At 47.9% G+C, this 16,113-nt stretch overlaps 1 protein-coding gene across 6 annotated transcripts in view; it reads right to left on the bottom strand.

Moving 5' to 3' along the window:
• Positions 1-16,113, bottom strand: part of HERC1 (HECT and RLD domain containing E3 ubiquitin protein ligase family member 1) — a 161,053-nt gene that overhangs the window by 58,526 nt on the left and 86,414 nt on the right. For 4 of the 6 annotated variants that reach the window (XM_060755676.2, XM_060755679.2, XM_060755677.2 and 1 more), the window contains exons 33-42: positions 15,808-15,918; positions 14,230-14,406; positions 12,853-13,092; positions 12,632-12,715; positions 11,598-12,145; positions 9,286-10,061; positions 5,299-5,497; positions 3,758-3,918; positions 3,511-3,627; positions 2,251-2,488 (exon numbers count right to left, since the gene is read on the bottom strand). In XM_060755676.2, the coding sequence (XP_060611659.2) occupies positions 2,251-2,488; positions 3,511-3,627; positions 3,758-3,918; positions 5,299-5,497; positions 9,286-10,061; positions 11,598-12,145; positions 12,632-12,715; positions 12,853-13,092; positions 14,230-14,406; positions 15,808-15,918 (2,651 nt within the window). The remainder of the gene's footprint in view (positions 1-2,250; positions 2,489-3,510; positions 3,628-3,757; positions 3,919-5,298; positions 5,498-9,285; positions 10,062-11,597; positions 12,146-12,631; positions 12,716-12,852; positions 13,093-14,229; positions 14,407-15,807; positions 15,919-16,113) is intronic. The other 2 variants (XM_060755681.2, XM_060755678.2) reach the window with 2 other exon arrangements.

Here is a 16,113-nt window from a genome sequence, read left to right as displayed (position 1 = left end):
AGGAAGAGAATTCGGGAGATACTTATGTCACCCACAGACGAAGAATCCTTTGAAGATTTCTCTGAGAGTGAAATGTGTGAGGAGGAGGAAGGAGATGGAAATAGAGGTATTAAGAGTATTACTCGGGAGCAGGAGTCCTACGAGGAGCGTCAGAGAAAGAGGATCCGGGACATACTTACTGCTCCCACTGAAGAAGAGGATTTCATGGGCTTTAATGGAAGCAACGGGTCTGGGAGTAGTCGGGATGAAAAGGAACCATTGGATAGGACTCAAGTTCAGGAGATCAGGAATGTGTTTATGCAACCCACATCCAGTGACACTTTTGAGGGATTTTCTGGTGGGGATTGGCAAGGTGGTGATACCATAGAATCGTGGGGAAACCTAAGTCTTGACAAAAGGTGGAAGAGTTGGAGGGATGGGCATTGGCGTTCAGCTGTTGAGGCTAAGCCAGCTGATAGCGATGTGGACGGGGTAGAGGGCAGCTCATCATCGGATGATGAGTTGTAAGATAAATGAAGGCATTGGAGTGATAGAACTTTGCAGTAGGCAAAGTGTTGGTTTTGTGCTTTGGGCCTTGTCGCTGCCGCTTCTCTTGTCCAGGTTGCTGTTTTCTTCGTGTACCAACTGGTTTGGATTCTCGTAAATGAGGATTTCCCCTCTCCTTGACCTCGGTCTGTTTCTGACAACGCTGCCTTTATGACTTTGGAACCTTCATCTGGGATTTCTTCGACTTTGGACTGCTTCTGGATGACAGCTTCGTTTCACATCTCTTTGTTTGCTCACTATGTTTGAACTGTGTGATTTTGGGTTTTTTGTTTTTTTTTGTCGTGTCAAGAGCGACTTGAGAAACTGCGAGTCGCTTCTGGTGTGATTTTGGTGTTTTGAAGGAACTCTTGTTTAATCCGGATTTTTTGCCAGTTTAATCTGGTTTATTTTCCAAGGTTGTTCTTCAAGCTGCAAATTGCTGCAAACGTTGAGTTTTGACCAGAGGCACAGAAGCAAATGTCTCTTGAGTCCTGTTTACTTTGATTTAATAAACTATTGTTTTGGATATACTCCTGTGTCTGGCTATTTAAGGCATCTGGGTTCCGACAATAACAGTGGGGAGGATTGGCGGAGATGTGTGAATTTCACAGACCACCTCTTGAAGAAACACAGCTACAGATAAGCAACTTGTTCTTCTTCTATGTGGTGTCTGTGAAATCGTACGTACGGGTGTCCGTCTGTGAGGACCTGCCCAGCCCTCAGATCGTGGCCTCTACCTTTCACTGAAGATCACAGCGGTTGTGGACTCCCTGTCGCCCAGGATAGAGTAGATGTCTCCAGCTGGGGCTTTGCATCAGCAGCTTCCATTTTACCTTTTTTCCATTTTGGAGGCAACTTCCACCAGAAGCTTACTCATAGAAGAGCGCTTTCAAGGTGGACTCTCTTGCGCACCTTGCCTGGGTGGTAAAGGTCTGGCAGATGGCACAGGCCTGAGCAACATCGTCCTCCCCCAGGCATAACAAACACAGTGCATGGAGTCAGGAATAGAGAAAGACAGCAAAAACAAAGTCCAGAGAAACTTGTATTGTCGAAGGCTTTCATGGCCGGAATCACTGGGTTGTTGTAGGTTTTTTTTGGGCTATATGGCCATGTTATAAAGGCATTTTCTCCTGACATTTCGCCTGCATCTATGGCAAGCATCCTCAGAAGTAGTGAGGTCTGTTGGAACTAGGAAAAAGGGTTTATATATCTGTGGAATGACCAGGGTGGGACAAAGGACTCTTGTCTGCTGGAGCCAGGTGTGAATGTTTCAACTGATCACCTTGATTAGCATTTGATTGCCTGGCAGTGCCTGGAGCTCCAGGATGCTTGCCATAGATGCAGGCAAAACATCAGGAAAAAATGCCTTTAGAACATGGCCATATAGCCCGAAAAAACCTACAACAATCCAGAGAAACTGTTACAGAAAAAGTAATAAAGGCACAAACCAAAGGTTCCTAGCTGCAGTCAGCATGGAAAAAAAGGAAGTGAGGCTGTAGCCCCGCCTTTAGGCATATATACCCTCTGGGAGAGTAGGCAGGGCTATCATCAAAATATTTAGATAGAACAGATCTAGAAGGTTATGAACAGAATCACGCATGTACAAAGTAAACCCATATGTGCGATTTCAGACACCACGTAGAAGAAAAAGGGGTCCCACACATGTGTCCGTCTGTGACGGCATAAAAAGGGGACCCGCCCAGCCCTGAGATCGTGGCCCTCTACCTTTCACCGAAGGCTTCCTCCATCTCAGGGGCGTCAGCGGAAGGGATGTCTCCTGGGGACTGCAGGAAGCACTGGTCGCTGGACTTGCCTCCCGAGAGGCCCGTCCCCACCCCCTGGAGGCGCGTATCCACTCCGGCCTCCTCTCCCGGATGTGACTCCTCCTCTTCGGTCCCGGGGTGCTCAATCATCCACATGGCCAGCACTGTGATGTTCTGGGCATCTGCCTCACCTCTCGCACCTGCAAGGCACAGGGACACCACACACCTCTTTCACGTGTTTTGACTGCATTGTACCCACCTCCAGCCATTAGGAGAGGTGGGTAACAAATAACAATTAATTAATTACTATATCTGTATCATCATCATATAATATAATGTTCTGACTGTGTTATGCCCCACCTTGAGCAGTTAGGAAAGGTGGGCAACCCTCTCTCTCTCTATCTATCTATCTATCTATCTATCTATCTATATACACACACACATAGGATGGGCCATGGACGATGGGATTTACAGTACCTTCACCTGATTCACCTCCCACAGACCACTGCAGCCCCCACGAATCAAGAATCTAAACTTGGCAGACAGACATCCCATGACCCACTTTATGTCCTGGTGTAGTTTAGGGGGAGGACAATGGATGATGGGACTTTCAGTACCTCCACTCACTTCCTGAGACCACTGCAACCTTCACCAATGACTGATCCAAGAACAAACTTGGCACACAGAGCTCCCATGACCAACTCTACATCCTAGTGCAGTTTGGGGAAGGATGGATCACTGACAATGGGACATACAGTACCTTAACTTACTTCCTGGAACCACTGTGACCCACACCGACAGATCAGATCCAAACTTGGCACATGAGCCACTCTACATCCAAGTGCAGTTTGGAGGTGGATGGACCATGGATGATGGGATGTCCATTACCTTCACTCACTCCCCAACACAACTGCGACCCACACCAATGACTGATCAAGACCAAACTTGCCACACAGATCTCCCATGACCAACTCTACATCCTGGTGCAGTTTGTAGGATGAATCATGGACGATAGGACTTGCATATGGGAGTTGTAGTTCACCCGCACCCACTGAACCCAGCCAACATAGGAGCTAGACTAAACTTGGAGCAAAGACAAACAATGCCTTCTCAAATAACCCGGGCACCATCAGGTTCCCAAATTAGAAATAAATAAATAAATTGGGAGAGTTTCATGGATGCCTCTATTCCTTACCAAAACATTAATAGCTGGTCCCCTTACCTGTGGCTTCCATGGCTTTGGCGATCTGCCGGAGGGAGAAGCCCATTTCCAGCAGAGGCACCGCGATGGCCGGCGGAGGCGGAGAGGTTGAGAGGCGGCTGCTGGGGTCTGACAAAGCTGCAGGTGGGCAAGGGAGAACCAACAGGAAAGGCATTCAAAGAGGCTTTTCTATCTTTTGTATGGACAGGATGCAGGAGTGCAAAAGGTACTTCGGTCAGAGCGAATCAGCTCAGGGAGGTGGTCTTACCTGTGCGGTTGGCAGGCCGCGCAGACTGGGAGTCTGGGGAGGTGAGGGACTGCCGGCGGCCCACGTCGTCCGAAGGGGAGGTGGGCAGCGAGGAGACCGGCGGGGTCTGGGCCCGCCTCGCAGGGAGGGCAGCTGTTGTTGGGTAACTGGAGAACATTTGCCTGGAAGAAAGAGGGACAAATGGTGTGGGAAGAGGTCCCATGGATGACTCACATAACACCATTGTTGTGCCAGGGTTATAAATGTCAATTCCTAATTGGGCTGGGACATGAGGAGAGGAGGGCAAATAATAATAATAATAATAATAATAATAATAATAATAATAATAGTGTCACAAGTACCACCTGCCAGTAGTAGAGAATTGGTGGGATCATAAACTTGCAAAGGTAGTGGAAAATGAACACGCAAAATTACTGTGGGACTTTCAAATCCAGACTGACAAAGTTTTGGAACACAATACACCAGACATCACAATTGTGGAAAAGAAAAAAGTTTGGATTACTGATGTCGCCATACCAGGTGACAGTCGCATTGAGAAAAAACAACAGGAAAAACTCAGCCATTATCAGGACCTCAAAATCAAATCGCTAAGGCTCTGGCATAAACCAGTACAGGTGGTCCCAGTGGTAATCGGCACACTGGGTGCCGTGCCAAAAGATCTCAGCCAGTATTTGGAAAACATAAACACTGACAAATTCATGATCTGTCAACTGCAAAAGGCCACCTGACTTGGATCTGAACGCATCATTCAAAATTACATCACACAGTCCTAGACGCTTGGGAAGTGTTCGACTTGTGATTTTGTGATACGAAATCCAGCATAGAGATCTCGTTTGCTGTGTCATACTGTGTTTTTGAGTCAATAATAATAGTATGTTATTGTTATCATTATACTTTGTAACACAGTTTTTGTTGCTAAATTATCAATATCATTTCCTAATTGGGACGGAACCTGTTGTAGCCCACCTCTAGCCACAAGGAGAGGAAAGTCGATAATTGTAATAATGATAATAGTGGGATACCTCTAATATCCCAGGCCCTTGGGAAGAGCCCAATATTCAGAGACGAACCCCAGACACTTGGACTTCATGTGCATGTGTGCTGTGTTGTTATGTACATGTAGTAAAATGATGACATACTATTTTTGTTATTATTACATAATTACACTATGTAACACGAGTTTTGTTCCTAGGTAATCAGTATCATTTCCTAACTGGTTCTACTATAAAAACATAGAAGTTTATTAAACTGCACAAACTTTGTCTTTGCAGGAGGGACATTGTGCAATACATTCTGCTCTAGTTTTCAATCTAGTTTGCAGCAGTCACAAAAAACAATGATGTTTGTGCAGTAAAGCAACTCCTTTCCAAGCCAGGACAGCACAATTACAAAGGAATCATACTTTCAAATCAGGAACAGAATCATTTTTAAAATTATTGGGGAGCCAGCCAGGCACCCGCCATTGCACTTCTCCTGCCTTGAGACCCATGCACTATCCAATCTAAAGTCCCCCAATTGCAGGCTCCAAGTGCCTGGCTCACCGGAGGAGGCTGAGGGGCAGCACGCCGGGCGACTCGGAGGCGGGGACGGTCTCGGTGTCGGTGACCGGGGTGGTAGCGGTGGTGGTGTCCTCCAGGGAGCTGCTCATGAAGGAAGTGGTGCTGGAGGCCGAGGGGCTGGTGGTGACTGGCGTCTGGGCCTGCGGGGGGCCCTCACCCTCCTCTGCCTGAGGGTCCACCTCTGCAATGAAAAGGGACTGGGATTTGAAGCAGAGAGATGGAATCCTGGGCATACAGGCCATCACAGAGTTACAAACATCCAAAACATTCCTCGTTAAGAACAATGGGGCTGAAACAACAGGAAGGAAGGAAGGAAGGAAGGAAGGAAGGAAGGAGTAAGGAAGAAAGGAAAGAAGGAGGGGAAAGGAGGAGGGAGGGAGGGAGGGAGGAAAGGAGGGAGGGGGAAGAAAGAATAAGGGAGGGAGCAGGGAGGGAGAGAGGAATGAATAAGCAAGGAAGTAGGGAGGGAGGAGGCAGGGAGAGGGGAAGGAAGGAAGGAAGGGAGGTGGAAGGAATAACGGAGGGAGGAACAGAGGAATAAGGGAAGGAGGAGGGAGGGAGGGAGGGAGGGAGGGAGGGAGGGAGGGAGGGAGGGAGGGATAAGGGAGGGAGGGGGAGGAAGGAATAAGGGAGGGAGGAGGGAGAGAGGGAAGAATAAGGGAGGGAGCAAGGAAGGAGGAATAAGGGATGGAGGGAGGAGGGAAGGAGAGAGGAAGGAAGGAAGGAAGGAAGGAAGGAAGGAAGGAAGGAAGGAAGGAAGGGAGGAGGTAGAGAGGGGGAAGTAAGGAAGGAAGGAATAAGGGAGGGAGGGAGGAGGGAGGAAGGAAGGAAAGAATAGATGGGTTGCGTACCTGTAACTGTGTTTCCTTCAGTGGTCCCTGTGAAATCCACACATATGGGTTTTCTGTACCTGCGCAGACAGTTTCAGAACTCTGTAGAATGTTAAAGGATGCTTTTTGATGGTAGCCCCACCCATGCTCCCCCAATAGTACATATATAGCCAGTAGGCGGTGCTGCCGCTCCAGCCGCAGAATTGTAGCCCAGGATACCAGAGCATGACGATGGGCAGGGATGTGTGGATTTCAAAGGGACCACTGGAGGAAACACAGTTACAGGTAAGCAACCTATCTTTCCTCTGCGTGGCCACTGTGAATGCACACATATGGGTGACTAGCAAGCTACTAACCTTGGAGGTGGGCGTCATGCCACACACAAAGGCAGCACCACTCTCCCGAAGGCAGCATCTCTTTTGGACATGACATCCACCTTATAGTGGCTGAAGGTGGATGGAGTAGCCCAGGTGGCCGCATGGCAGATGTCTTCCAAGGGCACCCCTTTAAGGAATGCCCGGGATGTGGCCAAGGATCTAGTTCAGTGGGCCTTCATCTGGGAAACCAGCTTGAAAGCATCTGGATAAGAATCAAGGGAACTGGGACTCAAAAAGATGTCATTGTAGGCGTCTACTACAGACATCCAAGCCAGGAAGAAGAACTTGGTGAAGTCTTCTGCCAACAGTTGACCAAACAGGCACAGGAAGAGATGTAGCAGTCATGGGCGATTTCAACTATCCCGATATTTTCTGGAAAACAAACTTAGCCAAGATTACAAAGTCCAACAAATTCCTCGCTTGCCTTGCAGACAATGTCATGGTCCAGAAGGTAGAAGAGGCAACAAGGCGGTTGGCTACTCTTGATCTCATCATAACAAATGCGGAGGACGTGAATGTTGCGGCTGAAGTGGTCAGATCCTTAGGGGCAAGTGACCATGTGCTCCTGCAATTTGAGGTACAAAGGAAGGCCAAAACTAAGACAAGTCAAACCTGCATTTTGGACTTTAGGAGAGAAGATTTCTGAAAAATGAAGGAAACACTGAGCAGCATTCCGTGGACACAGATACTAAAAGACAAGGGAGTAACGGGTAGATGGGAGCTTCTCAAGAGTGAAATACTCAAGGCGCAATTGCAAACAGCGCAATTGCAAACAGTGCCAACAAAGAGAAAAAAAGAGACAAGCCCTTATGGGCTGAGAATGGCGGTTAATAAGTGCATCAAATAAATAAATAAATAAGTGCAAAGAAGCCAAAATGGATGTCCAAAGAACTTCTAACTGTGCTAAGATTCAAAAGAGACATGCACAAGAAGTGGAAAAAGGGAGAAATCACCAAAGAAGAATTCAAACAAATAGCCAACTCCTGTAGGGAAAATGTCCGCAAGGCTAAAGCACAAAACTAGCTCAGGCATGCCAGGGACATTAAAAACAATAAAAAGGGCTTCTTCTCTTATGTCAGTAGACAAAGGAAGAACAAGAAGGTGATAGGGCCTCTTCGAGGAGAAGATGGGGCAATGCTGACAGGTATAGGGAAAAGGCAGAACTACTTAATGCCTTCTTTGCCTCAGTCTTCTCACAAAAAAAGTCATCTTCAACCTTAGCAAGATGGAGTGGATGAGAGATTAGAGGACATCCAACCCCAATTGGGAAACAAGTTGTCCAGGAATACCTGGCCGCTCTAAATGAGTTCAAGTCCCCAGGGCCAGATCAACTACACTCAAGAGTATTGAAGGAACTAGCAGAAGTCATTTAAGAACCATTGACAATCATCTTTGAGAGTTCTTGGAGAATGGGAGAAGTACCAGCAGATTGGAGGAGGGCCAATGTGGTCCCAATCTTCAAGAAGGGAAAAAAGGATGACCCAAACAATTACCGTCCAGTCAGCCTCACGTCGATACCAGGCAAGATTCTGGAAAACATTGTTAAGGAAGTGGTCTGCAAACAGTTAGAAACGAATGCGGTCATCGCTAACAGTCAACACGTATTTATCAAAAACAAGTCATGCCAGACTAATCTGATCTCTTTCGATAGAGTTACAAGCTGGGTAGATGTGGGGAATGACGTGGATGTAGCGTATCTGGATTTCAGTAAGTCCTTCAACAAGGTTCCCCATGACCTTCTGGCAAATAAACTAGTCCAATGTGGGCTAGGCAAAACTACAGTGAGGTGGAATGAAGTTCAACAGTGACAAATGCAAGATACTCCACTTAGGCAGAAAAAATGAAATGCAAGTATGCACCACGTGGCCCTCCCCAAAACATAACAGACAAACGGAATGGCAGTCCATGTCTGGGTATTTGCCACCACATTGGGAGCAGTTTTTGAAGACAGTCGCCATTTTGAGGAACAAAAGAGAGGTAAGTACAAGCCTGAGAAGAGTCAAACAGTCCGTAGTCAGCAGCAAGGTACGAACCAAGTCTAAATCGGTAGGCAAAGAGTAGTCAGGGAATGGTCCAGTCAAAGTCCAAATTTTTTTGGGTAAAGATCAAAATATAAGATAAGAGCTAGTCACTTGAGGGGGGGGGGGGTTAACTGCTACTACTGTGGCAGAAAGAAGGAACTGGAGCAGAAGCCCAGACTACTGCCTATGTATACTATTGGTGGAGCATGGGCGGGGCTACTGCCAAAAAGCATCCTTTAACATTCTAGAGAGTGCCGAAACTGTCTGCACAGGCGCAGAAAACCCATATGTGTGCATTTCACAGTGACCACGCAGAGGAAAAGGGAGGGAGGGAGGGAGGGAGGGAGGGAGGGAGGGAGGAAGCAATAAGGGAAGGAGGGAGGAGGTAGGCCAGAAGGAGGGAGGAGGGAGGGAAGAAGGAATAAGGGATGGAGGGAAGGAGGGATGGAGGGAAGGAGGGAGGGAGGGAGGGAGAGAGGAGGGAGGGAGCAAGAAGGGAGGGAGGATGGAATAAGGGAGAGAGAGAGGAATAAGGGAGGGTGGAGGGAGGGAGGAATAAGGGAGGGAGGAAAGAATAAGGGAGAGAGAAAAAATGGGGGAGGGAGGGAGGGGGGAAGGAAGATCTTGGTGTCAAAGAGCAACTAATGTGACTCTCTGAAAGAGGTTTCCAGCTCTGGCTCTATAATGAGTGGCGTCCAAATGGCCACTTGGGCCTGGCCGTCTGCATGGGCTGCCTCCTACCTGTCTTGGTCCGGCTGCTGCTGCCCTGCTCCTCCAGCATCCCGTGGACCACCAGCTTGTAGACCATGGCCTGTGCACGCTCCAGATCTGCCAGTCCCAGGGCCCGCTTGATGGGCGAGCGCATGACGGCCCGCTTGACCATGTGGCGCATGAGGAACTGCAGGGCGGCCCGCATCTCAGCCTCCTCGTGGACGACCGGGGAGCTGGCGCAGTCTGAGTTGTGCCCACTCTCGGCCAGGACCTTGGGGATCAGAAGCAGCTCGGCGTACTTGCTGCAGCTCAGGAGGGTGCCAAGCGACTTCATGGCGCCCAGGTAGAGGTACGACAGCTGCACTGCCCGGATCTCCGACTGCATGGCAGCCTCGTGGCTCTTGGGGCCGTGGTCATGGTTCTTGCGTTTGCCCTCGGCATTGGGGTGTGGTCCCTCTGCTGTCACGCCGAAGGAGATGGCTTCCAAGAGGAAGGGGCCACCCTCACTTTCGAACCGAGAATGTCCCCTGCCCTCCTCGGTGCTGGGTGTCGATTCTGTGGCAGTGGCGTCCACTTCGTCGGACTTCTGCTCAGCCTCCACCCGGTCTTCAGGGTCATTCCGGTGCTTCTTCTCATGCCGCTTGGGGCACGGCTTCCCAGCTTCTTCATGGATCCCGGTCAGGAAGGTGAGGTCCAACAACACGGTGGCTGTCAGCCCTCGGAAGCGCGCCACGTCAAAGGGCAGGGGCTCGCAAGGCTCCAGGTTATACAGGGGCGTGTCACTAGGCGACCAAAAAGTTGGGAAGCTTTAATAAAGACCAGAACGACACAGGAAGAAAGCGAGTGAGGGAGAGACAGGAGGAAAGTGCAGGAAACAACGCAGGTCAACATAAGATGTCAGTAACAGAGTTAATTGGAACCTAAACCAACTGACAGTCTGAATATCAACAAAGGGAGAGGAAATGAGGGTTGTGGTCAGAGATCGGGGATGAGAGGGCTGATACTCGACACAAAGGCAGCAAGGAGATTTTGGAAACAATCAATGCCCAGGACTTCATGTAATTACACGTTAAAACAATTAAGTGGGAAATCATCCAAAAAAATGGCCAGGAACATATAAACAGCCCTTTTTTTTGGTCGTGCCAGGAGCAACTTGAGAAACTGCAAGTCGCTTCTGGTGTGAGAGAATTGGCCGTCTGCAAGGACGTTGCCCAGGGGACGCCTGCATGTTTTGATGTTTTATCATCCTTGTGGGAGAATTCTCTCATGTCCCCGTATGAGGAGCTGGAGCTGATAGAGGGAGCTCATCCGCGCTCTCCCCGGATTTGAATCTGCGACCTGTCTGTCTTCAGTCCTGCCAGCACAGGGGTTTAACCCACTGCGCCACCGGGGGCCCCTTAAATGTGACCATTTGAGTCCTTTGTACCTGATAAGCCTCCCTTTTAGGGAAATAAGACTGAGAAATCAGGTGGAATGATGTTTCCTGGATCGGCCAAGCATGCCACATTGTCCTGGCCTAAATTGCTCACCCACAAACTCCCAGAATGTTCACGATGTTAAAGGACATTATTGTATTTCTTGAGTCTAAGCAAGTGGTTGGAACAGGCCTGGGCCAACTTCAGCCCTCCCTCTCTCTAAGTATTTTGAACTCCAACTCCCACAATTCCTAACAGCTGGTCACTGACAGGAATTGCACCAGGACTGTGGTGCAGCTGGCTGGGAGTCAGCTGCATTAAGATCACTACTGACCAAAAGGTCATGAGTTCGAAGTCAGCCCGGGTTGGAGTGAGCTTCCGACCATCGTGTGTAGCTTGCTGTCGACTTTAGCAGCCCAAAAGACAGTTGCATCTGTCAAGTAGGAAATTTAGGTACCGCTTCTGCGGGGAGGCTAATTTAACTAATTTATGATGCCATGAAATCTCCAGCAAACAAGCAAGCAACGAATGAGGAAGTACTCCATCAGTGTCTCAAATGAACGGTGAAGCTACAGCTCCCCTGGTGGCCAAAATGCCCTCATGAAAGCTAGAAAGTTAAATAGACTCTGTGTGTCTGTCTATATATGTTGTGTGTCTATGGCATTAAATGTTTGCTATGTATATGTATGTACATTGTAATCCGCCCTGAGTCCCCTGAGGGATGAGAAGGGTGGAATATAATAAATGAATAAATAATTTCATCACATAATACTTGCACCCAAAGTTGGCCCATGCCTGGGTTAGACGCTGCCTCTGTCTTCACTGGTTTCCCAATGGAGCTCATGTACCTCCCTCCCGCCAATGGATAGCCCCGATGGGTGGCCTTTCCCAGCCGCATCTGTTATTCGAGCAAAGGTGCTGCAGTACCTGATGGTGATCTCGGCCTCGTCCCACTGCACCTTGGCAGAGGCGCTGCCTTCCTTGACCACTCCCAGCAGCGTGGCGTAGCGCCCGGTCTGGCGGTGGATGCAGCGCCCTCCGACCCGCAGCCCGCCATCCACTCCACCAATGACAGCCAGCACGGGCCAGACCTCCGTGCAGAGGATCTTCAGCTGGGGCTCTGAGAGGTCAGCCAGGCCATGACGCCCCCCTCCTGCACCAGGCTTGCTCCGCTCCTCCATCTCCTTCTCCTCGCGGGCCTCGCTCTCATCTCGGCTCTGCACCGAGCGGCTCTTCTTCAGCTTCTGCCCGGGGACAGAGGGGGCGGAGGAGGCCTCCTTGAGACAGCCCTTGATCTTGTGCAGCCGCTCTGTCATCTTTTTGTTGATGCAGTGCGTCCAGCGGTCTGTCCGGTGGAGGATGCGGATGAGCTGGACAGTGGCCTCTGCCAGCACTGTGGTTACAGGGCTGCAAATGGGGTCCCCTGGGAGCAGGTCCCGTGGCGTCCCACGCATCTGCATGTCACATATCTTGACCTAGGCACACACATACACATCCACTGAGCAGGGTTCTCAGGTCTTGCTATTTTTAAAATGTAATTAATAAGAATAATAAAGACACCACCTAAAACTCTAAAGTCCTGAAGAGTGCTAAAAACAATGCAATATAGAATTCACACACACACACCCCTAAAGAAGGACAATGATATGTTGCATGTTCCAGAGTAGGCAAACCAGACAATCTCCACATCAACACTGGCGAAGAAATAGCAAGAAATACTGTTTACCCACAAGCATAAAGACATTACATATATTAGAAACCAAAACTTTCTCATTACTTTATTTTCCAGATCACCAAACTGGGCCACAGCAACGCATGGCAGAGGACTGGTGTAATAATAATAATAATCAATACACTGCCTCTTTCACTTAGACTCAAAGTTCTAAAGAGTGTTCAAAACAAAACAATATACAATTCAAGCCCTGTAAGCATCATAGTAAACAATGCTCTATTTCTGATACCTTCTCTCCAGGATTGCTGCTATAAAACATCACACACGGGTAGAGCTCTGCCGCATCCACGTCTTCAAAAGCCAGCTTGGGTTCCTGTTGAAAGAGCAACCTTTTTTTCACACACAGTTGTTTGGTGGCAAAACCCGCCTGGCAAGACACCCCTGCCTGCCACCTGGGGTCAAACAGGGAAGTTCCAAGCAGGACAGCTGCTTGGGGAAGCTGCTCCGCACCTCTCCGTTCTTGCCGAAGGAGATGGTTCTGGCCTCCATGTCCAGCACGCAGGTGATGAAGTCTCCTTGGGTGAAGCTGGTCAGCGTCAGGGTCTGTTCCCCATTATGGTAGAGGTTCCCGCTGTAGGCGCGGTAGAGCCACATGTCCGAGGTTGTGCGGTGGTTGAAGTCGTGAACCGGCCAGCGGGAGACGCCCACACAAGTCCCTTCATTGCCCCGATTCTCCTTCACGATGTAGAACTAGGAAGCCCACAGAGACACAAACATTAACCCTATGGAGACACCGCAATTGGCCATAAATTATGGAAAATTACCGGTATTTACTCCAATTTAATGGTCACCTTTCTTTTGGCTAAATGGCTTCACCAAAATCAGAGTGTGCATTAGATTTGCATTGTACAATAATCTTATTGCGGAGCCAAAGAAGAAAGGAAAGTTGCTTCAGGAGCTCTTCTTTGAAGGGCATTATCTCTCATTTAATGGCTCAGTGCTATGGGATCCTAGGATTTGTAGTTTGGTGAGGCATCAGCATCCTGTGGCAGAGAAGGCTCACAGCCTTATCAAACTACAGCAGAGTTCCTCAAACTTTTTAAATAGAGGGCCAGGTCACAGTCCCTCAAACTGTTGGAGGGCCGGATTATAATTTGAAGGGGGGGGGGGGAAGAATTCATTCCTATGCACACTTCACATATCTTATGTGCAAAAAACATTTAAAGACAACATAATAATTAAGATGAAGAACAAATTTAACAAATATAAACTTATTCATATTTCAATGGGAAGAGTGGGCCTGCTTTTGGGTGATGAGATAAGCTTGTTGTTGTTGTTGTTGTTGTTGTGTGCTTTCAAGTCATTTCAGACTTGGGTTGACCCTGAGCGAGGGCCGGGTAAATGACCATGGAGGGCCATATCCGGCCTCCGGACCTTAGTTTGAGGACCCCTGAACTACAGGATCCTCTCAGCACTGAACCAAGGCAATTAGAGGATTCATTCTACAGCAGAGGTGTACCCCAAGGTTTTCTTTTCCATCACTGGAAGCTTTGGGGTTCTAACACAATTGTTTATGATGAAGGAATTCTAAGCAGGCTGCAACTGCAATGACAAAAACTACCAAGAGAGCAATGTAATTTGCCACTGCACATTACATTTGCCAGCAAATATCCCTCTTATTTTGGTTTCGGGGTTTTGAAAATGGAGGTGTGCATGAGATTTTATTTGAGTCAATATGGTAATGAGGAAAAGTACATTTTTTGGATCCCAAAAGCTATATGAACAAGTCCCTTAACTGAGTGAGAGGAAGAATGGTTCACACCATTAGAGAAGCGTTGCTCAGGAGAGGTTTGCAGTCGCCCCTCGCTTCCACGCCCCTTTGCCTACCTTCCACTGGTAGCAGCCAGAGGTGACGCCGGTGGAGGCCAGGCCATAGCCCTTCCCGCCGCTCCCGTGGGTCAGGATCTGCCCGTTCTCCACAACGCAGCACTGGGCCTTCTCTGGGTCAAAAGACACTTCCTGGATCGGGAGGTTCTCGTCCTCTTCTTCTGACTCCCCCTGTTTCTTTCAAGATTTGGACATGAGCACCATTTACTTTTGTTGCATGTGTCTTTCTCCCAATGTGTAAGTCGCAGTTGCTGTCGGGGCAAGTGAACTGCGGCGCACGGTTTTTAAAAAAATATGGTTATGGTTAGTATTAACTTTACTTCTATCCTGACTTTCTCCCCATGGGGACTCCAGGTGGCTGGTCATCCCCACTTTAGTCAGGTCAAGAACAATCTGGACTTACCCAGAATTAATGGCTAAAATAGAGAAAACAGGACAAGGAACTTGCTGGAGATGTAAGAAGGCGAAGGGTTCATTTTTCCATGTATGGTGGATGTGTAATATAGTTAAAGAATTTTGGGAAAAAGTGGTGAAGGAAACAAACAATATGATTAACAAAAAAAAGTTAAGAAAAACCCAGAAATGTGCCTTTTAGGATTATTTAGAATGAGCATCAGTGCAGGAGATGAAGAAATTTGTCAATATTGCTTTGTTGCGGCAAGACTAATAATAGCCAAAACTTGGAAAGGGGAAAAAGAGTTATCTATTAATGATTGGAGAGATAAGTTAGCAGACTATATCCAAATGGCCAAGCTGACAAATAGCAGCAGAGGAGGAGATAATAAAGAATTTGCAAATAAATGGAGGCTGGCACTTGGGTATTTGGAAAAGAAGACAAAGGTAAGCTTGAAGATTGCCATAAAGGGGATTCAGTGAAAAAAGATATTTGGGTAGTTGTTGTTTAGGAATGCGATCCTGTTTTGAGAGGTTTCGGAGGTCAGGGGGATAGAGGGTTATGTAAGGTTAAGGTATAAATAATTGTACAACCAAATCTGATTGTACATGTGTTTGATGAGCGCTGAATGTTGACTCTTTTGTAAATTTTTTGCATATGTTTTCTTTGTTTATTTTTTTTCTTTTGTTCGTTTGTTTTTTTTCTGCATACACTATGAAACAATAAAAATTATTTTTTAAAAAAGATAACAATCTGGACTTCTGGTCCCCCGTTCTAGCATCATTGTTTGCCTGCACAGACAAATATGAGCGAATACCAAAGGACTGGGGGCTGGCAATTTTTGTCCCCATATACAAAACGCAAGGGAAGCAGGAAAACTTCCTGCAAATTATAGACCCATCAACCTCCTCAACACCATCAGCAAAATATACGCAAGGCTGAATGAGTTGAGACTTGATGAGCTATAATTTGAAAAGCTTGAAAAATTAGAGCAAAATGTGCTGCTGCGCAATGTCTAGCCCCCCCCCCCCCCCCTCCACACCCCAAAGACAAACTTTCCCCAATTAGGAAATAATGACATTTATAACCCAGGAACACAAATCATAGTGTGACATAGTGTAATAGGGATCCAGCTAGAATAAGCAAACGAGGCGGGGTTCTTACAAATTGTATGTCAGCAGTACCTGCAGCTTAATTTCTTGCTCCTTCTCCTTGATCTGAATGATGTGCTTCGCTTGTGCCACGGGACTCTCCCACATGCAGTCCGAAAGGAGGGAAAAGAGACGCTCAATCACCTGTTGGGGGAACATTGTTTCAAGGCATTTCATTCCCGTTCACCGGAAGGCACGCTGGCCCTCTCTGCCTCCAGATAACAGTGGCATTCAAAATGTTTGGGGAAATGCCCTTTTAAAGAAAGCAGGACGTATACAGGCATCACTTTACAAATGGTTTGATGTGCAGTTTTCAAGGAGCAAGAGAAGACAGCTTGA

This window comes from Anolis sagrei, chromosome 9 (genome assembly GCF_037176765.1).
Source record: "Anolis sagrei isolate rAnoSag1 chromosome 9, rAnoSag1.mat, whole genome shotgun sequence".
Taxonomy (NCBI): Eukaryota; Metazoa; Chordata; class Lepidosauria; order Squamata; family Dactyloidae; genus Anolis; species Anolis sagrei.
Note: the sequence above shows the minus strand (reverse complement) of the source record. Positions and strands in the feature narration are given on the sequence as shown.